The sequence below is a fragment of the Mesitornis unicolor genome, unplaced genomic scaffold (assembly GCF_000695765.1).
Source record: "Mesitornis unicolor isolate BGI_N332 unplaced genomic scaffold, ASM69576v1 scaffold14715, whole genome shotgun sequence".
NCBI lineage: Eukaryota > Metazoa > Chordata > Aves > Mesitornithiformes > Mesitornithidae > Mesitornis > Mesitornis unicolor.
In genome coordinates, this window is record NW_010186267.1 from 53,686 (window position 1) to 81,619 (window position 27,934).

At 38.4% G+C, this 27,934-nt stretch overlaps 1 protein-coding gene across 1 annotated transcript; it reads right to left on the minus strand.

Annotated features, from left to right (window-relative positions):
- Nucleotides 1-5,900: 5,900 nt before the first annotated feature.
- SLC5A7 (solute carrier family 5 (sodium/choline cotransporter), member 7) lies at nucleotides 5,901-27,182 on the minus strand. Its single transcript, XM_010185101.1, has 8 exons — nucleotides 27,005-27,182; nucleotides 21,413-21,526; nucleotides 18,261-18,416; nucleotides 14,444-14,592; nucleotides 10,418-10,561; nucleotides 8,345-8,498; nucleotides 7,275-7,492; nucleotides 5,901-6,524 (listed from the first exon to the last, which is right to left on the minus strand). Exons 1-8 carry the CDS (start codon nucleotides 27,180-27,182, stop codon nucleotides 5,901-5,903), a joined length of 1,737 nt encoding a protein of 578 aa, XP_010183403.1.
- Between the last annotated feature and the right edge of the window lie 752 nt (nucleotides 27,183-27,934).

Below are 27,934 nucleotides of genomic sequence, written 5' to 3' on the forward strand. Positions count from 1 at the left end.
AAAAGACCAGGTCAGGAGTGGAGAACTGCTTTGTTTATCTCGGAGGCTACATGCTCACCTCTAAATTAAAGGTGCTCGGGCATGTTTCTGGGTGCTGAACACATCTGTCGGGAGGCTACACTTGCAGTCTCTGCCAGCCTTCAAAAGGGGAGGCTCCTTACAAAGGTCCTCTTGGGGAATAGCAGCCCTTAGAGCAGTCCAGCCCTCAAGATTTGCCTGGACGCCTGTTTGGGAGAGTGACACGTGGCTTGAGCCAAATGCGGGCTGGAGATCACCTTAATGGCCTGGGAACAACTCTGGGCATTGTTTCATGTATTAACACTGGCTTCTTTAGACCTCTTTGAAGTATCTCCCAGGCCAGCTGTAATTGTTCTCCAGTCTTTCTAGTGGCACTGTCCCAGCTGAGATGTCATAGCATTTGGGTCTACCCAAGTTCCTTCTTTTCAAGTGGAAAACTACTCATTATTTGTGGCCTTTTCTGTCCTTTTTGTTGATTTTAAACAAACCTTGGCAACTAAATCTAATTTAAAGAGAAGGAGACTTCATACATTTCATGTAATTGCTTGGTATTCACCTGCTATCGGTCCTTGTGTGGCTGTGGTGGAAAGTTATTGGCTCAATATTTAATTTTGATTAAAAATTATTACATCAAAGACCTTCTTTTTCTACTGATTTACTTATCCACTGTTTGCTTTTATGACCACTGTCCCTTTAATGAATTTGACAGAAAAAGATGGAAAATTTTTCCCCAAATAAATCTTTACAAAAATTAAGCTATTACTGTTAAAAAAAATTTCAAGGGATTCCTAAATAGATAAAGTATGGCTTTGCTGTAGTTTTGGCCACAGCTGGCCTGCATGTGGCATTTTATTTATGGTATTATGTGGCGAAACAGCTCATTAGCACTTCCTCAGCAATCATCAGCACAACCTTACTTTATGCTTTTTCTTGCGTTCTTGAACCTGCAGGATTATGGACTTGCTTTCATTCTGAGATAGAAGTTACAAGATATCAGGGCTTTTGTCTTAAATCATGCTTCAGTTTTTCAAAGGTGGGTGTGGGGATCAAACTCCCAAGTTGCAAGAGAGATCAGAGGCCTCAAGGAAATGTCTACTGTTTGACATCATTTGGAAATCCCAGCCTGTTCTTCGTTCCACGAGTGAGCATCTCGGTTCCCTGGAAAACAATCCAGTGTGCCCTATTTTCCCCATCCATTTCTGGACTGTACTGCCCATGTATTTTTGCAAAGTATCTAGAGGATAAATACAGTGTATATTTGGCACATGTCATCCAGTAGCATCTGGATAGCCACTTGCTTGTGTCTTTCCTTTGACTTCAATGGACATTAGATAAGATTCTTACTAGGAGGATAAAAGCACAGATTTATTTTTCGGTCAGCTAAAATTTTGATTTCTAAATAATTGTAGTTATAACACATGTAATGCCTGGAATGACTTTATGTCCCACTACAAAGGGCTCTTCCATATTAAAAATCCAGTCAGCACACATGAAAAGTGGAACCCAATGCAATCTCTGGGCACACGTGTTCCTGCTCCCACGGCACGTTTCCTGCTCCCTGCCAACTCTGCAGCCCAAACCACAGACCCTGTTCAGGTCACATCCTCCCAGGACAACACGTGCAAGAGAAAAAGCAAGAAATCTGCAGAAGGGGATCCCACTGGATGTAGATTTCCCTGGAGCTCCGGAGCCTCTGCTCTTCTTCATGGCTGTGAGGACAAGGAAGAGATGACTGAAATGAGAGCTCTGTTTCCAACATGGGAGCCAGGTTTTAGGGCAGGGCTGTAGCCACGGAGTGGCCCTACTAGTCCCCTGGGAAGGTGAACCAGCTCCTGCTCTGCTGGGAATGCCTCACCTCTGTGGGGTTGTGCCCATGAAAAAAACTCAGGTGATGCTGAGTGATAATAAAATAAACATCTTTATTTTTAATAGATGGACAAAACAGACCCCAAACCAGACAGTATTTTCCTGAATTGCATGGGCACTATTGAATACAATACAAATGAAGTTAAAACATATATATCAATATTATTCTTCCTATCTGCTTTGTTAGGCATAGTCTTAATATAACATTTCTGACACAGACAAAAATATATATTTTTTTTTAACAACAGCCACAAATACTGCCCTGATTAATAGCGGACTTACAATAATTTACTGTCTAACTGCACATGGTACTTGATCAAATACGCTTGAAGGGCAGAAGGAAAAATTAGTAACAACTCTTTTCCTATGATACTTATATTTGAAATCCTAAATTGTTGTACTATATGAAAATAAAAGACTAAAGATTTTACTTTATTTGATCCACTTAATGTTTACATTCAGTTCAGGTTCACAAAAGTATGTTTTAGTTATAATACATATACCATCCCATATGGACAAATGTAGATGAAATTGTAACTTTTTTAACATCTCAGCTATGTTATTAAACTTGATTTTATGAACACATCTCATGCAAAGGAGGTAAAAAAACCCTGTCAAATACATGTTATTCACAAATGTTAAGAATATGGAAGTAAAATGTGTGATTGTGATATGAATATTTTATCTAGAAATTGTAGGCTCAGAAACAATAACCTCAGTGTCTGAAAATGAGCTGTTTGCTTCACTGATTATAGATCCAATTTAGTGCACAGTACTACTGTCTACAAATTGCTAAAGTAGAGAAGGAGCATCTGATGATTCCCATTAAAATAAAGTCTACTTGAAGAATCATGTCCTGTTGGCATTTTGCTCGTGGAAGTAATTTGGTTGTATCTTACTGTCGGGTTTTTTTCCCTTTTTATTTTTCCTCCCAGTTTTCAATCATAGAGATGGTCTTCATTTATATGAATAGCTTTGTATAAATTTAATGGTAGGGTAGCTGAACTAAGGCAATAAAACTTGTAAACAGACTTTGCATGGGGCCGTTTAGTTTGGCTTTTGGAGTCTTCCTGTCTACTACACAGCCCACCACCACAACCACTGAAGCTGGTGATGGAGTCATGCAAAGACACGCACAGAGACTTAGCGCGTGGAAAGCAGAGTTATGGTCACACAGTGAGCAGCCTTCAGTGTCACTTGTCTCCTTTGCAAGATAAAGCTTTCATGGTGCGCTACTTGTAAAAGTGCAATAACCTTTCGGTCTCCACAGAGAGGACTGGAAAATTTTGTCGGAACCATTTTCCAACAGAGAATGTTGAGAATTCCATCTAAACAGGAATACATTGTGAAATCATAGTGATTTCACAAAAATCTTTAATAAGATAAACAGTATAAATATGCTGATAATGATGAAAGCATCTGGCTTGAATCTTTTTGACTAATGCATTTTAATTTTTTATTTAAAGTTATCATTTTAAGCATTTAAAAGCTTTTATGTTTTTATGGCAACAAAAGACTACAACAGAAAATGAAAGATTTTTAGTTTTAAATCAAAATTTCTTAAGCAATTCCAGATGAATCACCTTCTCCTTTCCTTCTTCTCCCACTATTGGGAATTTTGAAACAAATAGTACAGAAATGTCTCTGTATTCAAAGCACCTGGCCAATATGCAGCTTTTCATAGTAAAATTCTAGCAATTCCTAGACAAAACTGAAGAGAAATTTTTCAGGAAGATCTACAGGTTGCTGTAAAATAGGATCCCCTAACTTAATTTGGTACTGCAGTGTAAGGCATTGGGTATGCAAGCGGGCAAAACTGTGGCTTGATATTTTCTAATAGGAGGGGATTCAGGCTGGTGCATTTGGGCCAGAAATGGATAATAATTCAGCAGTGGCTCTGTTCTTCCCTCTCTTTCTCCCATACAATCTCTTTCCTCTTCTCTTTTCCATGGTTCATGGGGAAATGAACACCGCTGGGCTTGTGTCCAGTTTGTGAACTCCTCAGCACCCTGAATTTCATCGGTGGCTCAATCAGTGGGTTCAGTGGCTTCTGGGTTTTTAGTCTAGATCCTGATTTTGGTTCCCTCCACCCAGAGCACACTCAATATTTGTTAGCACAGTAGCACTGCAGTTCACAATGCATATTCAGAACTGAGATGCAGTGTTATTTTTAAATGCACTGTATGGAGAAAAAAATCAACATCTCTTATATTATTTTTATCCATGTATAAAATATATATGCTGTTAAAACTCCACAAAAGGAGCAAAAACATATCTAAGGATTCAACCTTGTGAAAGTTTATGTCAACACTGAATGCACAAGTTGATGGCTTCTTCCTTTAGCAGCAAAACCTATTGTTACATCTCCTATCCTCCAGGAGAGCTCCTCATGCTATGAATGTTAAAGAAGAAATTTCACCAGTGACCAGCAACAGGAGGCTATCTGGGTTTCAGTTGAACTTCTTGTGTCATGCGTAGATATTAAAAAGAATTACTGAGCATAACTCTTAGTTGTACACAAATCTAGCTATTAGATCTCCCACGGTGAAAGGCACGTACCAATGGGGACAGACAATCATCTTGACTGTGGGCAAATGGAAACGACATTGCATGTTCCCTGCTGGCCATTGTAAAATCAGAAGAGGCCTCCTGTCTCTGCTTTGCTGCTTCTAGCCAGCATTGCCATGCATGAGTGAAGCCTTGTCTGTGCCTGGTCAGTGCTGGCACTCCGCAGTCACTGTGATGACCCAGGAGGATGGCTGTTAATGTCCAGCATTTAGCGGAAGACACTGCTGTGCCTTTCACTGCACTTCTGGGTTCAGCTTTCCTTTCAGTTCCCCCCCAAGCTGCTGCTGCTTTTGGAGGTAGACACTTACAGGTGTGGAAAGCTGTCCAGCAAACCTGTTTTTTCCCACAAGAAATCAAATTTTTGAGAAAATGTGATTTTCCATGGAAAAACAACACTTTCCAACATAGTCCCAGCAAGTTCAACCCAAGAGACTTATTCATGCCTTTGAGAATACTTTTTTTATTAAGTGAAAAATGGCAATTTTCCCCATGGAAGACCCTCTCATCTGTTTTTTCAAGCCTTCTTGACATCTTTGCTTTTTGATATATGTACTATTGCTGCAGTTGCTTGGTGCCAGACTGGTTTGCTCAGTGTTCATTTTGATGATAAGTCAAGATAAGGCTTCTTTTCTCAGCATTGAAAAGTTCTATTGAATTTATAAGCATTCTGTCATTTTTCACAAATTGAGTTTCAACTCTTATTGCCTAAAAATTTTGTTATCCTGCATTGGTGACAGCTGCTAACCACAGGGAAAAAAGGACACCTGTAGTAAAATACTTTGCTTAAGGTCATCTTGCATTAGGTATAACAACATTTTGAACTGGTGACTTCATTTTAACTTTTCAAATTAATATATGATGTTTTGCACTCCTATAAGGAATTTATTACTATTTGTGCATTTTGGTGTCTTATACAAATAATAAAACACTAGATTTATATTCTTTGAATTTCTTCATGAGGAAAAAATGACCAGACTAAAAAGTTATCTATCTGTCTTTGCTGAAGCAACTAGTTCTTTAGTAATAAATCACTTATAGCTGTGGCAATATATTTTCACAATATATTCAATATATTGGCAATATATTTCAGAGTGACTGTATTATAATCTCCTCATACAATGTCCTAGCTAAATAACTGTTGCACTTTTTCTGCTACATATATTTTCAATTGTAAATATTTTTTTAAATTACATAGTATATAGTTCTGGGTGGAAAGAATGAGATCTGAGTGTTTCTTTTGGTAAACACTCTATGATCTATTCCAACATGTTAGATAATTGCAGAAAAGAGTTCTTCCCATGGGATGCTCCTGCTCCGAGAAACAACTTAGAGAATTGTGCAGTGGCATTTTATTCCCAATTCTTTGTTTTCTTCTGATAAAATGCCTCTTACTATTCTTTGTAGAATATCCTGCTTGATGAAGTTTAGTCTGTGGCTACCAGATTTTTTTAATTATCTTCAGTGTTGGATAGCTCTGGACTTGAATCAACATAATTGAAGGCTTCCTTGTTTGTGAAAGTTGAGCTCAAAGTTAGACTGTGTCGTGGATTCACAGGTGCAAGTTCATTTAATACAATATTGTCACTTTTTACAAGAGTTGCTTTGTCCATGTGTTCTCTACTGTACCTGGCAACAACAGCATCAAGAAAGTCCAGCTTTGGTGGCAAAGTCCCACTCTCAAATAAGTATTTGGCTAAGTAGGAGACTATAATGTTAGTAAAGAAGGAGGTAAGCATAGAAAGTGTTTTAAATGGGAATCGCTGGATATAGATATTATTTTCATCTGGGTAACAGCCAGGATAGTAGATCAAGGGCTGAAGGTAGAGGTATGGTTCTCCTCCGGTTATTCTGAGAACAAGGCCAAATAAGTATCCTGCAATGGCACCATAGGTGTTGGTTCCTTTAATAAACAACACACACAGAAGCTGGGGGAATATGATGATATAAACAAGGTCAGAGCTGAGGTACCACAGGCCATACACTGATGAAGCTAGCAGTGCCATTGCTGTTGCTGATGCTCCAAACAGAAAAACAGTGATTCGCATGACCCACACGATTTCCCTGTCTGAAGCCTGCAAAAGAAGGGCAGTGTTAGGTGGTAGGTTTTTTTCATGACAATATATGTATGCCTACATTTATGAAGGTAGCCTATATAAGATACTACATTGTAAAAGGGAATTTTGCATGACATATTAAATAATACTTACAAACTAATATCTCTATTTCTATCTCAAGTGCAGAGAAAAAAATCCCAAGGGCTATTGCCATTCCCAAAGTCATTAATCTTTGAGCATAAGGAAAAGTTTGATAATGTGCCCAAGAAAGAAACAATGGCAGAGTGTTAAAAATAATTTTTAAATATAAGTAAATTATGGCCCAACCAGAAAAAATTGTCAGTGTCATATTTTCTTCTTTGCCATTTCCTAAGAAAAACTCCTACTAACTAGCCCATTCTGTTGTCAAATGATTTTCTGATAAATCGGTAATTCAAAAAAATGTCTCATTTTGTTAAGTATTTAAGTAAAACTTCTTGTTGCAGCAGTAATTAGGAACTGTTTGGATAAACTGGAGTGCCATGAGAAGTCTTGAATGCTGCCTCCCCTGAGCTGGCTTTTTCACCTCTGTTGTCAGTCACAACCAGAAATATTTATATGACTTTCAGTGTTTTCAACATACTGTTATGAACAAAATATTATACTTTTTCTAGTCACAGGCAGGAATGTGATAGAGGTGTTTCATTATGAAATTACAGTCTGTGCATCACTTAGTTAAGGTCTCACCTAAAATTTTCTCTAAAAGTAAAAATGAAAATGTATTCTCACATTTTGCCGAAAGGAAAGCTGGTAAATGTTCCGAGCAAACATAGAACTTGCTGATAATATTGAAGAGTCGGCTGACGACATCACGGCTGCAGATACAGCACCAAGGCCAAAGAATGAGATATAGACTGGGCAAAGGTACTGGAGCACGATTGGTAAAATCATATCCGCTTCTTTTTTAGTCATGGGGTCAGGGACACCATACTCAGTCTCGTTCCAGGCTGCAATACGGACATTGCTGTGTTATTAGTAACATTAACTACCACATCTTCAGCTACCACATCTTTTGACTTCATGTGTTGTAAGCTATCCACATTGCCACATTTTCATTCACATTCAATGACCAAACTGTTGCTGAGGCCAGACTGATGGAATTTCAGAGAGACATTGTCCCACTGGTTCCTGATAGGCAGATTTAATCCTGCTCAGCACTTTTCCTTATCTCTCAGCTAAGTCTGACCACATTCTGTGGTTAGCTAGTTCTATATTTAGTATTAAAACTTTAAATTGCTCATAAATGTAATTTTCTTCAATAAAACAAGTCTGGGATCCATGTTTGTTTGTGATGTGCTAACTATTCTTTTGGATATACTCAGAACTTAAAGCCATGTGTTAAACATTTCTAATAGAACATTCCTAACAGTTTAGCTACATGGTCACTGTGATGGAGATCACCCTTACTATGACAAAGAACTTGACAAGGATGTTTTGGTCAAGTTAAGAAATTCCTAATTAACAACTACAAAATGTGCACCACTATTTTGCAGTTATTATGGTTAAGACCAAATAAAACTATCAGAATTTAACTAAATGATTAAATAAAAATATTACAACTGTAGATACTTAGAATGTGCAAAATAAGTTAATCTCAGTCACTGGGGTAGAAGCAACTTCCCCTGGGAGAAACATTCTATAATACTATTTTTCAGTGGAATCTCCCGTTGAAGAAGTCAGGAGTTGATTAACTATGTCACTTGACTAGATTTTATCTAACATAAACTTTGTAGGGTTTTCACACATTTATTGTACAACTCATTTTACATTCATTGCAGTATTCATATTTAGTCATTTACCTGTAGATGCTCCAACTGCACCAATGAGTATGGCGGGAAGAGCCATCACGAGACAGCCAAAAGCAGCCAGAAATGACAGAACTTGAGCATATGTGGCAGAAGATGAGGAAAGAACTCGCTGGAAATACGCTTGCCATGGTATCCCTCCTAATGTCTGCAAACACAACGGGCAGTATCCTGTCACTGGGGACTAACTGGATTTTTTTGCTATCACCATATAGAGAGCATGTGGAAGCATCACTTGAATGCTCAATGCCATGTCGCTACTCTTTCATTTATTTATTGAATATCAGTCAGTCAGTAATAGCTGTAACTATCATTCTCACAATTAATGTTAAATCTTTATGTGTCTCCTTAAATCCATTCTTTTAGACAAGTTAATCCTTAGTACAATTAGCAACAACACTTTGTACTTACATATACCCTATAATCGCTAAGTATTGTGAGCTGCATAAATATTTGATAAAACCTTACAAAAGGTTATAAAATACTATTGTAATAGTTCATATTTGGAGCATTTGGCCTCCACTACTCTCCCTCTGCCAAAATTAGATTAGTCTCTGATAGGATTTGAAAGCAAGATTTTATCTTCCTTTATGAAATGCATGTAGTCATTAAAATGTTCTGTACATTCTGTACAATGTTCTGTAAACATTGAACACAAGGATCGCAAAAATCATTCTCCCACTGTCTTAATTAAATGTTATCAATAGAAATTAAAGACAAAGCAGTATGAAGAAAGTTTCCTTTTATGCTGACAACCCTTCTCTTATTTTGGGTATAAAACAGTGAAGATCCTGATTAGACTTGAAATTATGTCTGAAAAATATCATACAAAAGAGTATTATCAAAGGTTGAAAAAACAAGTTCTAACGATTCTGTCTTAAGAGCAGGATTTGAATAGTCTCCACTGAGTAAATAAGTGCCTAGGACTACATAGCATGGAAAGAAAATGAAGCAAATTGCTCACTAAACGTGCACAGTCCAGTTCTACAGACTAAATGAGGCAGGAGGCATTTGGACCAAATAGTGTATATACAGGTGTTTCATACATGTTTCATACACACATAGGGACCAAATGAATGTTTCACAGGCAACTCTGATTTCAACTTCCTATTTATGACTGTGCGGCCTTAATAATGCTCCTTTTAGAAAGCTTTCCAAGCATGTGTAAATTTCTTGAGCTATAATGGAAAAAACAAGATGAAAAAAAATGTGTGAATTTTGTGTCACAATTTGGCAGCATCCTTTGGTCATCCTTTGGAGCTTTCCTTTGGTCATCAGCAGAGATGAAACCTTCAGGCTTACCACACAGAATACAGCCACTTGAGCTAATGTCATACTTTGGCTTTCTGAGAATCTCTAAGAAAATTAAGCTGGATAAAACAATATATTTTAATATCCTAATTATCAGAAAATGTTGAGGATTTTTGGTGGAGATTATTTTAAAAAAAACCACAGAGAAAGGAATCCCAAACTACAACATGATAATAAAAACAGTGCAGAGTTGCTCAGGGACACTGAGAATGGAAAATGTTAGTATGTGTTGCTAGATCTTCTAATGGAAAGTACTTAATAACCACCAATCCCATGTGTAATACATGAGTATTAAATAACGGAAGCCCTCAGTTCATTCTGGCATGTGTGCACGTATGAATTCATCCATCCATCCATCTCTGCAAAGCTTTTTCTACATCACCTATACCTAAGGCATATTTAATCATTTGTGTAACATATTTCTTGCCTTCTGCAATATATAAATTCCTCTGCCAACAATGACATCAGCTAAGTATTAGCTGCACACTTTCAATTAATTTTAGCATGTCATATCTTTCAGCCTGACAATATTTAAATTGCATTCCTGGCAATGCTGACTTTGACAGCTGTGCTACAATATTCTACTGATATTTCACTGAAATAATTCAAATGTGCAGAAATATTGAGCAGGAGTCAAGAGGGTAAAAGTTTTCAGTTTGCTGGAAACTCTTAACTAGACTCTATTATTTTTAGCTGTCACAGTAACACAGTCTGAGTGCTTAAATGCTTCATTCCTTCACATAAGCCATCACTTACCAGTAAAAGGAAATTGTCCAGCCATGTGTAAATGTCAAGTGAGTTGATAGATCCAAGCCAAGGTGCCTGGTGCACCTGCTGCACAGCTGTGAGCCCAATGTCCGTCACTGCAGGATGGGACATTGCAAAGGGTACGCTGATCCACTGTAACCAAAGAGAAACACTTTGTTCTGTTCTAAAGAAAGCATTCTAAATATGTGAAATTTTAATATAAACATTGATCTGTTTTTCTTCTTCTTGCATGCTACAGATCAAATGCCAAATTGCTGAGCTGACTTGCAGAAAAGTCAGGTTATGTGCTAGTGGAACATCTCTGAAATCCAACTTACCTCTGTCCTGGAGAGAGTGAGTATGAGCAAAGAATTATTAAGTGTAAATCGCAAAATCAGCAGGATTTACATTTTCATTTTATTTTCTCTAAACTCCACAGATATTCTTTACACCCTTTCCTGGACCACACCGTAGAGAAACATCTACATATAAACTTGCATGCAATTGCATCAGGATTTGCTAGTATACAGGCATGAGACATCTCAAATACACTTGAAGGCTTGGGAATTTGTTTTTAACTCAACATAAAACTATATCGTGAAAGGAAGGAGGTGCTGTTGGTGGATCCACATCTCTCTTGCTACAGAATAACCAGTACCCCAGTGTTACAGCATTTTTCTGCCTTGAGTGTGATTTCAGTCTGGGCTCTTGACTATTTTCAGACTCTGATTCTGATCTAGGACAAAAAAATTCAGTGGAGAAACCCTTCCCAGAGACAGTTTCTGACAGAAGGTTTGTTTCCTTCACTAATTGACTTTCTGGGCACTTACTTGCCAACTCATTTTGGAATGGAGTATCTAACTTTCTATGATGAGAACCTCAGCAGTTCCTACTGAGATGAAAACCAGGCTTTGTGCTATATGGAACAGAGCATCACAAGCATGGCATTCTTAAGGATCTGATATCCAAAACCACATAGATAAACAAAATCCAACTGATCACACTGAAGTGTATGGGGTAACAGGAGCAAGGAGGGGAGAAATCAAACATCTTCCTCTACTCTGTTGCACAATTATTGCAATAATGTATGAAGAATATTTTGCAGCACTGCTTGTCATTCTGGCTGTTTATCATGCACTGTAATGTTCTATTCTCAGTTACACATTAAACTTTGCCAGCTTAAGCATTTGGGCAGAAAAATTCCCCTCTCAGTGTCTGCTTGAGTTTTTCTGGGAAAGATCCCCAAAATGTTTCAACTGTCTCCAAGATATTTTGAGAATATTCTTCGTGTTGAGAAAGCCATGGGGAACAAGGATGTCAAACGGATTTTTTTATTCTCATCTGTGAATCTCAAATCTCAAACATGTCCAAGTGATCAGCTTCTGAAGAGCTGTAGTTTGTCCATATTCAGCTGAGATTTTCCATAGGGTAAATTTCTATTGGTCTACCTGCAGCCTGCATGCCACAGCCCAGGATCTAATAGGGACTGTATTGCACATGCATTAGGAGCTTTTGTAATCCATTCCAGGTCCTGACAGTAACCTACCTCTTTGTGGTCTCAAAGACTACCTCTACATTAGTAAATAAAACAAGTTAAGACACTTTCTCTGGCCCTGCAGATCACTCACATGTCATGGATTACATCCACACATCTAAACTCCTTTCCCTGCCAAAACCTACAGCCCTCAACTGGGAATTATCTGGGAAAATACTAGTCAACATCTGCCCAAACAGTGCCAGGACCATGTTAAGAATTAAGCACTACAGATGATTCTGTGTTTTCACCTTGACACTGTTTAACTTGCTTAATATAGACATAAACCCAGTTTCTTCATTGAGCCTTTTCTAACGGGTGTAGAAAATTCCCTGTTCTGAATGGAAGGCAAATAAAACCACGGCTTATGGAAATGAAGCAGAAACTGGGACTTTATGTTGGGATTTGTAGGTCAGAGTTAGAAGTAGCGGGTAGCTAGAAAGACCTGGACCTCGTGGGATTGGAAACAAAAGAAAAAAAAGGACTTCTACATGATGGCAGGGTTTACAATGGGAAATTACTAATATGGCTGAGATGAAAAATCAGTAAATAGTGAGGATACAGTGCAGGTTCAGGGAAAGACTCATTGGGCAAGACAAAGACAAAGAGCTGAGAATTGCAGATGTAGGTACAGGAGAGCGAGGAGGGAAGGAAAGGGACTCTGTGGGATTGTAAGGAGAAAACCAGGGAAGTACATGGAGTGGCTGGTGTAAAGGTTATGGAAGCCTAAGGAAGAAGCTGTGGCTGAACTGAGGTGCCCGCGTAGGGAAGAGAATCAATTAGAACAAACATCTCCTCTTGGATAAGGACCAGGAGAGGAATAGACAGTAGAGAAATGAGCATAAAAGCTCTGCACCAATGGGAATACAAACTGCTCCAGTGCCTGGAGGGGAAGCTGGAATACCTGAGCCTCTGACATCTTCTGCTGTGACACCTACTATGAAAGTGTCCCATCTCATCTAAAACTGCTTCAGCTAGATCATGGCCATTTAGATGGTATCTGAGACTTCCAGCCCCACTGATGACTCTTGAGGTTATGAATATGGTTTCTTTTATATGACATTATTGCTGTTTATTTTAAATGGGAAATTACATAAAAAGCTCAACCTGAATTAAAAGAACACTATCAAAGTTACAGATCCAACATTTAGAAGACTGCTATACAACCTTAATTTGCAGGATCACATGTTGTTATTCCAGTGGGAACAGCATCTTTAACAGTGCATGAGTTGTTCTCATTGGAAAAGCATTTCTGTATTTTGATTTATCTACAATTTTTGGGAATTTCTGTAATGCACACCATCTGTAGAAACTGAATGGTTCACAACTATTAACATGCATACTAGGGAAGGAGACAGTATTTTCCCCACTGTTCAGGTAAACAACAAAGGTATGAAAGAAGAAGACCTAAAATAGCTTCTCATTTCAGGTGGCCAGCTGGAACTTAGATTTGATTTTTCAGTATATTTAAGTACCATTCCCATGAAGTCAGTTACAACAGGGAATGCTTAGCACTTCTTAAAATAAGGCCATAGGCCTCACAGTAGGATGCCACAGAGTGAGGACACACACAGGGTTGGTTAATGACCACCTCTGTGAGCTCTTGCTGAAGCAATTTCCCTAGAGCTGCACGAGAACTCTGGTGAAAGTAGAGAAACAACTCTGGGTCCCCAAGGTGCCATTCAGTTCCTTCACTTTGAGCCACCCCATTTATTTCAGCCTGTGTCAGGTCTCTGCACACCTGTGGCCATCTATTACTTCCACTGGCAAAAAAAAAGACAGCAGCTTCTTTGATTGCACCCCTGTGATCTGAGTTCTAATGCACTGATTTTTTTTTCAGAGTAGGGCTTGAAGAACAGCAGTAAATAAAAGAAAAGGCTACCCGCTAGTATACCACTGGTAGCTGTTGAGGAGATATTCATACCGCCATATTCAAACAGCAAGGTCATCTGATGAGATTTCCTATACTATGGTCTCCAAGGACAGTGGAGGGAAATGAGAGAAAAACTTCATTTGACCTCAGGTTAACTAAGCTGCATGAGTAGGTGGCAGTTACAGAAAAGAGAAGCAGGACAGTAACAGTGCTGTAGGTCCAATACCAGTGTTTCTGGACTGCTCTACTGACTGTCTCCTGCGTTTGATGCCTCCTTCCATCCTGCCTGTGTCACAGTACTATGGACAGATAGGGACAGAGTCAGCTCCAGTCCTATCCTGAGTTAGATATTTGCTCAGCAAGAAAATTACAAGAGTGTTTGCACTATCAAAGTGGTTGGAAAAAAAGCCAAAGAATTGGGCCTATCAGTCAGTACTATTGCAAAAGCATGGGCTATACGTTGATGTAAATGCAGACTCTTTAAAGTTAGTGTTCTCTGAGTGGAGGTACTCCTCATGCTTTCAGTGAAGACACAGTTCCAAAACCGAAGCTGGGCAATAGATCTCAGCAATCATCATAATGCTCAGGGCAAAATTTTCAACAAAGAAGGGTAAAAAGCCAAACTTACCAGTCCCAAGAAGATGCAGAAGAGCTGAACTACATCAGTGTAGGCCACAGAATAAAGACCACCCACAAGTGTGTACATAGTTGCAATCAGGGCAGAAATAATGACTGAAATATTGACATTAATGTCAACTATCACACTTATAGTGGCACCTATGGGAAAAAACCAAAACACTGTGTTAATGTACATTGCAGTATGTCTGATAAGAAGGCTCACCTCTGTTAAGATGTATGTACAGCTGCTAGTCTGATGTTTAGCAACATCATGAAGATACTTCCCACTCTATCTTCTGCACACCCCTTTGGAACCTTTGAAGGGAGTGGGAAAATAAGGCTTCCATTGATCTAAGTTTAGCATCTGTCATTTTGCATGTTCTTAAGAAATGGAGGAGGGAATGGTCCCAGAAGCCTTTTCTTATGCAGCTCATGTGCTAGAAGGACTACACTCTTCTTGTGTCTGGGAAAACGCAGTCACGCTCAGACAGCTGAAGCCTCCCTGGGTGAGCTGCAGCTGCATGGGACCACATGTATCATTGCAGTAGAGACTGTATCGCAGTTATGCTCTGAGCTAGCCCTTTCCAACCAAGGAATGAATGGTAGACATCAGCTATAGAAACAATTGTCCACTGACCCTTCTAAAGTGCCCTTGAATTGTTTTTAAGGGACAAAGGTGGTTTTCTTTGCAAACTGAACCATGCTCCATCATCCACCTAAAAAACCAAGAACTCTTCCAAGCACTGTCAAGCAGATTTTATTTGTGGAAGACAAACCACAGAGTTGAGCTGACCAGTCAACCTCCACAAAACAGCTCATAGAATCAAAGCCTAAAAGGCACCTCTAGAGATTGTCTAGTCCAAGACCCTACTCAAGCAGTGTCAGTTGGAGCAAGTTGCTCAGAATCACGTTCAGTTGGGTCTTGAATATCTGCAAGGGTGGAGACTGCAAGTTCTCTGGGCAACCTGTGCCAGTGTTTAAACTCTCCCACTGTAAAAAAAAAAAATAAAAAAAATTATTTATTTTAAAAGGAATTTTCCATAGTTCTGCTTGTGCCCATTGCCTCTTGTCCTGTCACTGAGAAGCACAAAGATGAGCTTTGGCTCAGACTTTTTTATTCCGCTCCCTTCATTTCCAAATCAGTTATTTATGCACATGGATAAGAAACCTCTGAGCCTTCTTTTCTCCAGGCTGAACAGTCCTAGTTCTCTAGACTTGCCTTTAGTTCCTTGTATCCTCCTTCTTGCCCTTCTTGAAGATAGGAATGACATTTGTTTTCTTCCAGTCTCCAGAAACATCCATGATCACCAGTGTCTATTGTAAGATTCCTGAGAGTGTCCTTGCAATGCTATCAGCTCCCACAGCACTCATGGGATGCATCACATGAGGTCCCGTGAAATTGTGTCTGTCCAGTCTATTTAAATGTTTCCTAACCTGATCCTCCTCTAGCAAGCCTTCCTTGCCCTGGACTTTTCTAGGGTTCTCAGGGTTCTTCAATTCCTGAATGCTGGTCTTATCAGCAAAGAATGAAGCAGAGAAGGCACCGAGCACCACAGACTTTTCTGTATCCTTTGCCAGCAGGTCCCCTGTCCCATTCAACAGTAATACGCATTTTCTCTAGTTTATGTACTCGAAGAAGCCTTTCTTGCTGCTCTTCATGGCAAGATTAAAATCCAGGTGGACTTTGGCTTTCCTAAACCCATCTCTGCATTCTTGGACAGTGTCTCTGTATTCCTTACAAGTCACCTGTCCCTGCTTCCATCACTTGAATGCTTCCTTGTTATATCTGATCCTAGTCAGGAGCTCCTTTTTCATCTACGCAGGTCTCCTGCCAGCTTTGCTTGTTTTCCTGCTTGTGAGGATGGACCGTTCTTGAGGTTGGAGGAGGTGATCCCAGAGTATCAACCAGCTCTCCTGGACTTTTCTTCTTTTCAGGGCTGTCTCCCATGGGACTCCTCCAAGCAGATTCCTGTAGAGGCCAAACTCTGCTCTCCTTAAGTCCACTGTTGTGGTCCTGATTTTTGCCTTGTTCCCTCCTTTCAGGACCATGAACTCCACCATCACATGAACACTGCACCCAGGTATGCCTCCAACCTTCACATCCCTAGCCATGTCTTCCTTGATTGCAAGTAACAAGTGCAATAAAGCACCTCCCTTCATCAGCTTCCTAATCATCTGTTTCAGGAAGTTGTTAATGCATTCAAGAAACCTGAATCACTGGTGTCCTCCTTCACTACCCTTCCAGCAGCTATCAGGATGGTTACACATTTCCCTTAGATGTATTAGCTATTTCAAGTGACTGCAGTGTTTTAAAAACATGTTTTAAAAAAATCCTCTCCTTCTAATTAGGATAATTTAAATTAAACAAGTTGCAATAACTTTTAGGACTTGCAGGTGTAGTAGAAGGATATTCATGACCACATAGGTGGAAATGTTCTGGTAGTAGAACACAACATAATTTGTGGTAGATAAAAGCTGCTGGAGCTGCCAGGTGGCTTTTTGCTGTACAGCGAGCCTTCAAAGTTCACAGGCTTAAGGATTACAAGCTCAGACCATTTTCGCAAGCTGGGAGCCCTGTCTTTCCCTTCTATAACCCTGCCAAACAAGAAATCATTAGGAAGATCAAGAAGTGAAGAGTACTGGGATTAAATATTCATCAGTGAGGAAGAGTATGCAAATTAGGAGGTATAATATAACCAGATTATTCACAGAACACTTAAAATCAAAACCTTCAATGACCTTTATAACCATTGACAGTCTTTAACTGTCAGCTGTTAATATAGACCTACTAGAAAGGTATTCACACCACTTGCTTTGAAATACCACAGATTAGTTTGTCCTCAATCAGAAAGAAAGTATATTCCAAATACTCAGAGTGTTCTTCAAGTTATTCAACTCCTATCACCTCAGCATGGTTTGTTCTTAGTCTTTTAAGGGTTTTGTGATGAAATTGTGGTAAACAAGCTCCCCATTGCTTTGCAGTTCATCAGAGCACAGCTGGAGAGTACCTTCAAAGTTTATTTTCTGTTTAAAATAGCTTGTGCCAGAAAGCATTACCACATGCATGTGCACTATGAGTATGATTAGCTGGTAAAAGTCAGCTACTGGTGCTTCAACTCAAGGGCTTTTTCAGTTCTTGAAGGTATTGCTAAATTCAGGCCTGAAATATAATTAAAAACCCTGGAAACTGATATTTTTTTCAGGACTGGATGGGTAGTTGGGTGATTTTCTATTGAGTCATCGTTCCACTAATTCTCTGAATCCTTTCTTGAATTCAAAGTATTTTCTTCTTTTGTCAAGTAGAAAGCCATTTAGAATTGAATAACAGTTCCATTTATTGATCAGCATCTGTTTTATTACTAATATTTGTGCTGTGGAAAGTTCTGTACATGTAGGTCTCCTATATGCAAAGGACTGTTTTGTTTAGGTGCATTGGCAATAATCTTTCATATTTTTAAGGGAAATTTTGACTGGCTTCTGTGGACTCAGTGGAGTAAAAGAGACGCTGGGACAGCCTTGACATAGAAGGGACTTGTGTAACCCTTACAGTTAAATGAAATTTGTTCCTAAATCTTTTCACACTCTTTGAAAAGGGACAACATAAGGGTACCTGGAAATGAACAGATACCTCATGAGTCTTTCCATTACCAAAACAATTAATGGGGTACCATGACTTAATTACTAGTTAGCATGAGTCTGAGAACTGTCACACTCTGAATCATTTGGCTAGGATAGTTAGCATTTGAAGCCAGAATTTTAATGCATTTCTGATTTTCTTCATCCTTTACACCTGTGATAAATTAATATTTATACCACTTATTCCTTACCTAAGGCAGAGAAGATAGCAGCAGCCCAAAACATTTCTCCCATTAAAGCTGGAATAAACAGTAATCCTCCCATTCTTTTTCCATAAAGCTGCTGAAAAGGGTCTAGCATTGTCACATAGCCTTTGGATCGCATGGGTTTTGCAAAAAAGAGGCCACCTACAAAGAAAGTAGCATAAGACATCAGCTGCAGTGGAGAAATGCATTGCCATTAAGAGGTAAAATATTGATTGCCACATAAGTGTAGAAAAATATCAGTATTACTGTTTATTTTAAAAGAAATAGCTACAGTTAAAATATCCTCTTAAGATCTCTTACTTTACATCTGTCTACACAATTACATCCACACATCCACATCATTAATACGGTCTTACAATGAAAAAAAAGTTTGTCTTGTTTTGTCTGGCTCAGTTTATGTAATCTGCCATTATGGAGGCTGTCAGAGTTTTGTTTAATTTTGGATCAGCCTAAGGGAATGGCTTTTCTATCTAATCTTGTTCATTCTTAGAGCAGAATCCAGCATGAATTTTCATGTGGTCCTATTCTAAAACAAAAACTGTCTGGGATTACTGGATCAGAAACACGAGTTCACACATGGTTTAGTGCACACACAGCAAATCTGATTCTTTCAGGACGATTTAGATTTATTATGTATGCTTAAATCAACCACATTACACCTGTGGGGTAGGTCAGATGCCTTCACGGCTCTGGAGGTGTCAGGCTCCCTGAATATTTGTCATACACTTATTTCACTTATACATGTTCAGGAATTTTGATGTATCACTACTCTGCTCTGCCTGTCTGGCATATGGGGCTGGGTATGTACATAAATGTGAAAAGGTCTCAACTCTCTAATACTCAAAGTTCTCAAATTCTTTCTGGCTGAGGGAACAAAGGATACATCTCAGGAAAGCTGAAACAGCCCTTCTGTGGAAACCTGTGTAGTTGAGACCTATATGTGACTATAACTAAGTAGACCTCTACCACAGTAAAACTGCTGAAATTAAATGTATAAGTTATAATTTTTTTAAAAAAGGAAAAACCATCTACTGTGCAGTATTTGGTGACAGTTAGGTTCTTCATCACAAGATATGTAATGCATTCATCGTCTTTTATAGAAGATTTTCTACATTTCTATGTATTGCCTTGTATCACCCATATTTCTTAATTTCATTAAGTTCCCTGAACAGAAGGTACTGGTTTACAAATCACAATATATTTGTACTGCTTATGTTAACTCTGTCTTTAGGCAGGTTGTTTGGATGCAGAAACCCTCCAGTGCCTTTTTTAACTATTTTTGGATTGGTCGTGGATCCTGTTCCTATTCTACTTTTTATGTCAGCGTTATAAAAGACAACTAAAAGAAGAAAAAAAAAAGGCACTGGTATTGAAATCAGTTAGGATGCTCAAACATCTGTCAAAGGAAATCGGGGATATCCTAACCTTTAAAATTAAATTACTTGAAAAATCCGAAAAAGTGGTATGCAGCACAACATTGAACTAACAGGGAGATTATACCAATCTTAAATCCTTCCAGCCTGAAGCAATAATATTTATTCTAGACTTGTATTTATAATTTTTTCTCTTTTTAAAAAAAAAGTGATAAACAGCTCCTTGCCCCAAACCTGCATGTACAGATCACATCTACAGAAACGCTTTCCTCTCTGTGCTCTGCAGGGAGATATATGGTCACGTGATACAGATTTCTTTTCTCTGCTCTGGCCATTATAATTTCCAGGAAAAAAAGTCTGGATATCTAAAAACAGCTGGTAATGAGGGGAGAGGTTGACTCAACACCTTCTGGCCTATTATTAATTTGTGTCAATTCTACAGAGGCTAAGGGTCAGGAAGATGCTTGTGACTACGATCCTAACGACCACTTAATGACATCATTGATGGGTCATGACGCTTATGACCTTGTCATGACATCAACTCTTCTCCAGGTAGACATCTACCATTGCTGTTTTCCTTACAGGAAATCGACCTGCTCTAAGAGATGGGAACTACTACTGGAACTGGAGCTGGCCCACACCTTCCAGAGAGGAACATCTATGATGGGGAAGGTTTCTTCCTGGGAAAAGAGGAGAACCTGGACAGGCCATAGGAAAGCATTTCCAAGGGGAAAAGAGTCAGAAGGGAAAACAAGTTGTACAGGAAGAAACAGAAGCGACAAGAGGACCTGGATCAGCAACCAAAGAAAACAAAGGGACAGACTAGGTGGGTGGACCGTGAGAAAAGACTCAAAATAGACTGTGACGCCAAGAATTGTTAGAAAGGCTAATACACCAGTCACATTAATGAAAGACAAAAAACACAGTATATTTTTTTTGCCTTAGGGACACGATCTGTTCACAAACTGAGAGGATGTAGTTGACGACTTTGTGGTGTATTTATAACGGCTCACAAGACAATACTTTTGTTGTGAGCTGCTCCATGTGGTTGAGACATGGTGAGAAATATTTTATTGCTATAATTTTTAAGAAAAGTAAGAAAGCTCTGAGACTACATTTCAGGAATTAGAGGCCACAACATTAAAAAGTATAATGTTGTCTGTATTTTACACTCTGACCCCTGCATATAGCAGGATTGTGTATTTGCATGTGACTTGGAGTTTTGTACTGAATTTAAGGAAGTTTTAAGGAAATTTTAAGATCCAATTTTAAGGAAATAAACTGGTTCTGCTACAGCCTTCCTACACAAAAATAGACAAGTTACTTATACTCTTGGTGAAGATCTGTAAGGTATAATCGCTTCCCTAACCTGAAAGGATATCTGCCACTCTTAACTTCAAGATTTTTAGGTGCCCTGATACTGTCATTTTCCAAATCACTTAGACACTTAAAGAAAACCTGAATATATAAAACTTAGTATACATAATTTAAAAAACCATCCCACAACAAGTCCTTTCTTATTGTGAACTCCATAGATCACTATGGTTGTAATAATCAAATAGGTCTTGCCAAGGCATTCAAGAGAGTTAAAACATCAAACTATTTATAGCGATTTTCTGTTTTTAATAGCCAAACTTATCAGCAGAAGGGATCCAGTTTACCTCAATATCCTTTTATAAGACCCTAGTTGTTCCATTTCAAACGATAGACTTGTCATCAGAAGTGTTTAAAATGAGAGACTATTATCTTTAGTTCTTTGCTTACCTAAAACCAGACTAAGGGAATATCCGATTGGCGCCTGAGCCCAAGCTAGACCATAGCCTGGGACATACACAGCTTCTGCTGTCCCGTTGATGTAACCTCCTCCAACCCATGTGGCTGAAAAAGAAGAGGTGGAAAAAGCTTTAATGTGCAATAAGAAAACTTCCCATGTTGCAAAATGAAATTGCCATCACTTGTAATACTGCTATTTTTTATTATATGTACTGCACAAGTGCTAGACAAGGCATCCTTCTAGAAAAGATAGTCTTAATTTGAAGAACTTACAACCTAAGCATACGAAATAAGAAGTAATGTGTTCTAAGACAATTATGAAGGCTTCTAAGCATCTGTATAGTCAGTGAAGATGTGATGGCTGAGTCCCTCACTACTTGTTTATAATGAATGATGCACATCAACTCATTAACCATTACCATTTTCTTTGCGCTAGTCCAAAAGAAGGAGAGATGTAAGGGAGGATCTGAAGAAGAACAATAAACTTGTAGTGATAACATCATGCCAGTTGGGAAAACTCAAAACATTTAATTTAGACATGAGTTTAGTGAATGTATTGCTTACTAGGGCCTTAATGAAAAAAAATTGCATTTAAAACCTTGGTAAAATTTAAATTGAGGCTACATGAAGCACATATAGTAAACTCTGACTTCTGTAAATGCTATGTTTCCACATAAGCCTGTGATGGCTTTGTGTTGATATTTAAGTTCTAAACTTAGACTTTTTTCTTTTTTGTGTTTCCTGAAGACATATTCCAGCAGTGAATTGCGCTATCTGTAATATTTCTGATTTTATCTCTCTAAAAACCAGCAGTATTTTTAATATAACAACCTCAGACCCTTAATGAATTGATTCTCTGCCTTGAAGAGAAGTTTCTACATTTGATAATTTGGGACCTAGAGTATGCATGAAAGAAAGTCTCCAACACACAAATGTATTGTGATTACATCTGCAAGAAGAATTCATAACCAACTACATAACAAAGTTTATGTCTTTCTTGTTTGCAGATTCCATGCAAAGAGTTCTTGATTTTCTCTAATGTATAATGAGTAAGTTTTATGAATCTGGCCCTGTAGTTTGAATGTGGGCAGGCTTATCATTAGAAGTATTAGATTTTTGCATGCTATTTTGATTTGCCACAGAAGCCTTTGCCTTCTGATGTAAGAGGAGTTCAGGCTTTCTGTGTAAAAATTCACAATTGTAAGAAATCTATTTTCATTAAGCATTAAGCATTCTTCAGAATTTTCCCAGTGTCCACCATCATACATTTCTCATCACCAATATCCCCAAGTCCTTCTCCTTAGGACTGCTCTCAATCCACTTATTGCTCAGCCTCTATCTGTATTTGGGACTGCTCTGACCTGGGTGCAGGACCTTACACTTGGCCTTGTTGAACTTCACGAGGCTCATACAGGTCCACCTCTCAGGCACGTCAAGGTCCCTCTGAATGGCATGCCTTTCCTCTAGAGTATCAACCACACCACTCAGCTTGGTGTCATCCCCAGACTTGTTGAGTGTACTCAATCCCACCATCCATGTCCTCTAAAAAGATATTAAATAATACTGGTCCCAGTACGGACCCCTGAGGGACACCACACGTCATTGATCTCCACCTGAACATCGAGCTGTTGTCTACTGAGTCCATGACTACATGGGATGTGTGTTGCCTATTGTGTCTCAAGCAGAGACAGAAGAGGTTGTAAGCACCTGTGTACAATAACAAAAGTAAATATTTAGAAAGGGAATTGCATTTGCCTCATTCCCTGGAAAAAACATGAGCATGAATTCTGCATGAACAATATCCACTTTCTGATGGGGAATAATATCCCATAGCTAAAGACAGATGCCCAGCATTGCTGCAGCTGTGGTGCAAGGAGGCTTCAACATGAGGCATCGATTTGCCTAGGGTTGCTACTGAGGTGGTGGATGTTCTCCAAGGGGTGGTTGGATGCTATGCATAGCTCCCTTATATTCTTCTGGAGGAGGGCAGGTCACTTTCTTTCCATGCGAAGTTGCGGGGGCCATTGCCCTCCCCTAGCTGGGGACAGGAATTATGCACTACTGATGGATATTTCTGGTAAATGCTGGCATTGAGGATTTAGCATTTATTTTCAATTTTATTTCTTGATTTCTGGATTGGAGATTGAAAAATAGCTGCCGATCAGTTTTTCTGTGCATATGACTGTTCTAGAAGATCTGCCAAGGACCCCAGAAGTCTAGGAAGGTGCTATGTGGCTTTTTCTGAGGAGGTGAATGGGTAGTGAGCATGAACATTGACATCAGTAAATACAACAGAAAAGAAATAATGGGTTATGATAGAATGAGATTTCAACCTTAGATATTAATTTTCTGATCCTCAGTTTGCTAAGCCACAATTTAAAGTTAGTTTAATACCTTTTTTTTTGAAAATTCTTTTTGTTTTTCTAAATCAGACAAAAGGAATATAAAATTCAATAATCTATGGAAACACTCATGTGGTAATCTACTTTAATCCTCTCTTTGCCTGCCGTCTGAAGGACCAAAAAATGCAGCAAATACCAACATCCATTTAAACCATGTACCCTAAACAATGATCAGACAAATACTGAGGATATGGAGTGAAATTCTGCTCCTAGTTCATATGAGCAACACAGAAATTAATCAGAGAGTTATTAATATATTTTAGTATATATAAGAAAATCAGATTTTTTTGGCACTTCTTTGTGAATGATTCCTTGTTTGACCACTCAAATTATTGAATTAACCCGTCAAGTTCTGTAAAATAAAAATCCTGACTTAAGAAATAAAAAAATAGAATTTTGTAATATTTCCTTCCTTCTTGTGGAAGGAAATATAGCTACATCCATCTAAAATGAATAAATTACATCAATAGACTATTACCTTTTTGATTGTGTTTGTAAGCATTGGATCATATAATCTCAAATATTTCCTTTGGGGTTTAAACTCAGTCACCAAAATCAGAATAGACTCAACTTTGTCGCAGATACCATTTCTTAAGATCTCCACACACAAATTAAGGAACACTAATAATTAATGCAACACTTTAACTATAACTATGTAAAAATGATACACAAATTAAAGACGTGTCTACTATGGCACTATATTAGCTCATTCTACTATGAGCTGCTGTGATCCATCCCCAATTCCAGCTTCTCGCTCTTTCTATTTTGACAATCGCAGATGCACTCAGCCTTCAACAGGCTCTGCGTTCAGGCATTTCAGTACCTACTTGATTCAGCTGCTTCTTCAGGATCACAGCATACATCCAAATATGTTTGTAGCCATTATTCATACAAAGTGCACTAGTTTTAAGGCTTTCAAATGCTGTTTATACAATCAACTATAATTACTCAGGAATCTTGAGTCTGTCCCTATGAAGTCACGATGCTTGTGCTCTGAATTTGATTTTAAATTTATAGCTTGAGTTCTGCCACCCTCCTCACCAAGCAGCCCCAGAAACTGCTACCATTTTTGTAGTCAATACCCGTGGAGCATGGTAGTGTTTATCTTGGGCAAGAAAGACAGAATTAGGCCTTATCTCATAACCCGAAGTACTTCATGTCCATACTTACAATATCCGTTCTGGAGATCTTTAAAAATTTATTATTTTCCTTTTATGGAGTAGGCTTTGCTTTTTAATTTATATTTAGACAATTAAAGATGCAAAATATAAAGACTATGTAGGAAGAGCCATATATCTCTGAAGGCATGATTATGAGGTGCAAAATCTGCATCTATCATTTTTAAAGAAGCACTTATGGCCTTGAATAAGGTGACCATTTAGTAAAAACTAGTGTGGATTTTGATCAGCTTACTTTCATGATTATTTTGTTATGGCTTTACAAGCTAAGTATCCCAATCACCCTCACCGAGACAAAACTTGGACTAACCCTTGACTCAGTAGACTTGCCCCCATGACTAACTTTGCGTGCCAGGCATGGTTCCCCAGAACAGAAAACATAATCTACTTGCCATCTCAAGCTTTAATTGCTATATTTATGGAAGGCAGAGGTGAGAAAGCATGTGAACCCTGTCAGTAAAAAATCCACAAGTGTTTTAGCTGTGCAAAGGCTTTAGGATCAGCTTGACAGTCTATTGCAGAGATGATATACTATGCCATCTCTAGAGCTTGCATGAAATGAGATGAGCGTATGTGGGTGTGAATTGTGGTGGTTACTGACACTGCCTGCAACATAGCAAGTCCCAGTTCAAGTCTCATCTCTACTACAGTTGTTATGAAAAATATTCCTATAAAATAGGATTAAGGAGACCAGAATTTGTGTCTTTCACAGTCAAAGCTGTTAGTCATAACCACTTGTGCAGGGAATGTTTTGTTTTGCCTCACTCCCCCGATCTACTGATTACAGTTTTGTGGCAAGCAATATCTCAGCAAAATATTCTGGTTTCAGTGCTCTTGAGAACATTTCATTCAGCAGAAAGCAGTCAAACCAGCTCTTGTTATGAGCAGAATCTCATCATATCTGATGCTTCAATAGCCAATGGATACATGTTACAGTAAATTACAGCAAAGCGCTAAAAGTAGAACATCTGCCTGGATTCAAACTTTACTGACTTTTACAAACATTCTTTACTTGATATCCAAACATTTGGTCTTTGAGTGAACAAAATGCCTCTGCAAGAGGATGGGGATTTCTCTTGATTAAAGAACACAGAATTTTGGCCCAAGTTGTTATATTTCTCCTCCTTATTATATAATTGTGAAACCAGAACATGGCAAAACAGTAAAACATAAATGTAACCTGATGAATCCAATTTGGCAATAGAAAAGGCTTTGCCTGAATAGGATTTAGAACACCCCCAAAAAACCCAAATATGCTTAAGAATTAAATTGCTTAAATAAAAATAGTGCGCCAGCTCACTCTTCTTACAATGCATTTTTGTTCCGATCCCATATTTAACTGTAAGATTTGAGATTTCAGACCCTATTGTGAATATCTTATTTACCCAGGTAAGACACCTTGTTTGATTGGTTCTGGGAGGCAGACAGCACTGTGTACAAAATTAGTAAAGACCTCTTCCTTTACCCTGGCTTTTCATACTCATACTATTATTTACACTAATGTATGGGTTTGCCAAATTGCTGCAAAAGAAGCTAAAAGAATCCGCAAAGTAAGTTTGCTGAAATCAGTGGAATTACAAGCTTGAGTCTGTACTAAATTTATTTTGGAAACTTATTCCTTGTTTTACTGAGATTAAACAAGATTAACTAACCAATTTGGATGGCTTTAACAACAATAACAGTTATTTTAAAACTGGATTTCTTATTAATGTATATAAATTTTGTTCTTCATTTCCAAATATATCCGATCTACAGATGAATATGAGAGCAATGAATAAGAAATATAGTATAGTCTTCCTTTATAATTTTAAAGTATTTGTTGTTTTTATATAGTGCTACCTTTGGCTGTTCATTAAATAATGTTAGCAACAATTGGAAAAGAAAATAGATATGTATTTTCTCCATTTTGCATTATTTAACATGCAGTTTACACTTCATCATTCAGATGGAAAACTGACAAGTTATACACTGGTTAGGAAAAAAAAGGTGATTTTTTTACATACCTGTCATTGTAAATCCACCAACTAGTAAGCCAATGTCTCTTCCACCGACTATAATAGCTTCGCTGCGATCTCCTTCGCTGCCAGTGTTCTTGGTTTTCCAGGCAGCCCATATCCCAACTGCCAGGATAGCCAGGTAGAATACAACTATGGCCACCAGCCCCTCCACATGGAAAGCCATGTTGAAGTCCCAACTGTTTCTTTGATCACTATTTCATCAAGACCTCTGGAGAGAAGGTAATAATATGTCTGCTTTCAACAAACCTGGTAAGCTGCTTCTTAGAATCAGTGTACAAAGAAAACTAATGTGGTTATTAAAGAGACTATTTTGGTGAATTTATGGAATTATTATTTCAGATGTATTTGAAATTAAGATTACATATCAATTAAAATGCCTGTGGAGCAACAACCAACAATTGTACCCTGCAATTACGATGGGAAACAAATGATGTGGCTGAAAGCTACGCAATACTTAGAAATCAGTTACTGAACACAGAATTATTTCAGTAACACCGAGTCTCCAATGTCTGGGAACTCTTCAACCAAGACACAGTTTTGTACATGGAATAGGATAGAAGATCTTGTTCATGTGGACTATCACAAAGTCTCTATTTAGTTAGAAGACCAGCCGCAAAACTGTTTTAAGTTACAGAAGAACTATGGATAAGTAACAGCCTCAACAGCAAACCACTTTTTTTGAGTCTTTGTGTTGGAAAGTCGTTTTTTCCTCTCTCTGTCACCTCTCGTATTTAAAAACCTACGCTTTCTTTTTTGCAACAATTAATTGCCCAGCACTGAAAACATCAATCTATCCCCGTTTGCGATTTAAGGAGCCAACGGAAAGCTTAAAAGCTGTCGAAGGACAGAAATTTGAAGGTACGCGAACTAAAGCGGGGGAAAACTCCCGGGCGACACAAGCAGCCGCTGCCCCGT

Excerpts from the sequence above, each read along its gene's own strand:
- SLC5A7 (XM_010185101.1), bottom strand. The coding sequence starts at position 27,182 with ATGGCTTTCCATGTGGAGGGGCTGGTGGCCATAGTTGTATTCTACCTG. Across the intron at positions 14,593-18,260 it reads TGCTATCTTCTCTGCCTTAG|GTGCCACTATAAGTGTGATA; the intron begins GTAAGGAATAAG and ends TTTTTCCCATAG. Across the intron at positions 10,562-14,443 it reads TCTGCATCTTCTTGGGACTG|TGGATCAGCGTACCCTTTGC; the intron begins GTAAGTTTGGCT and ends CTTTGGTTACAG.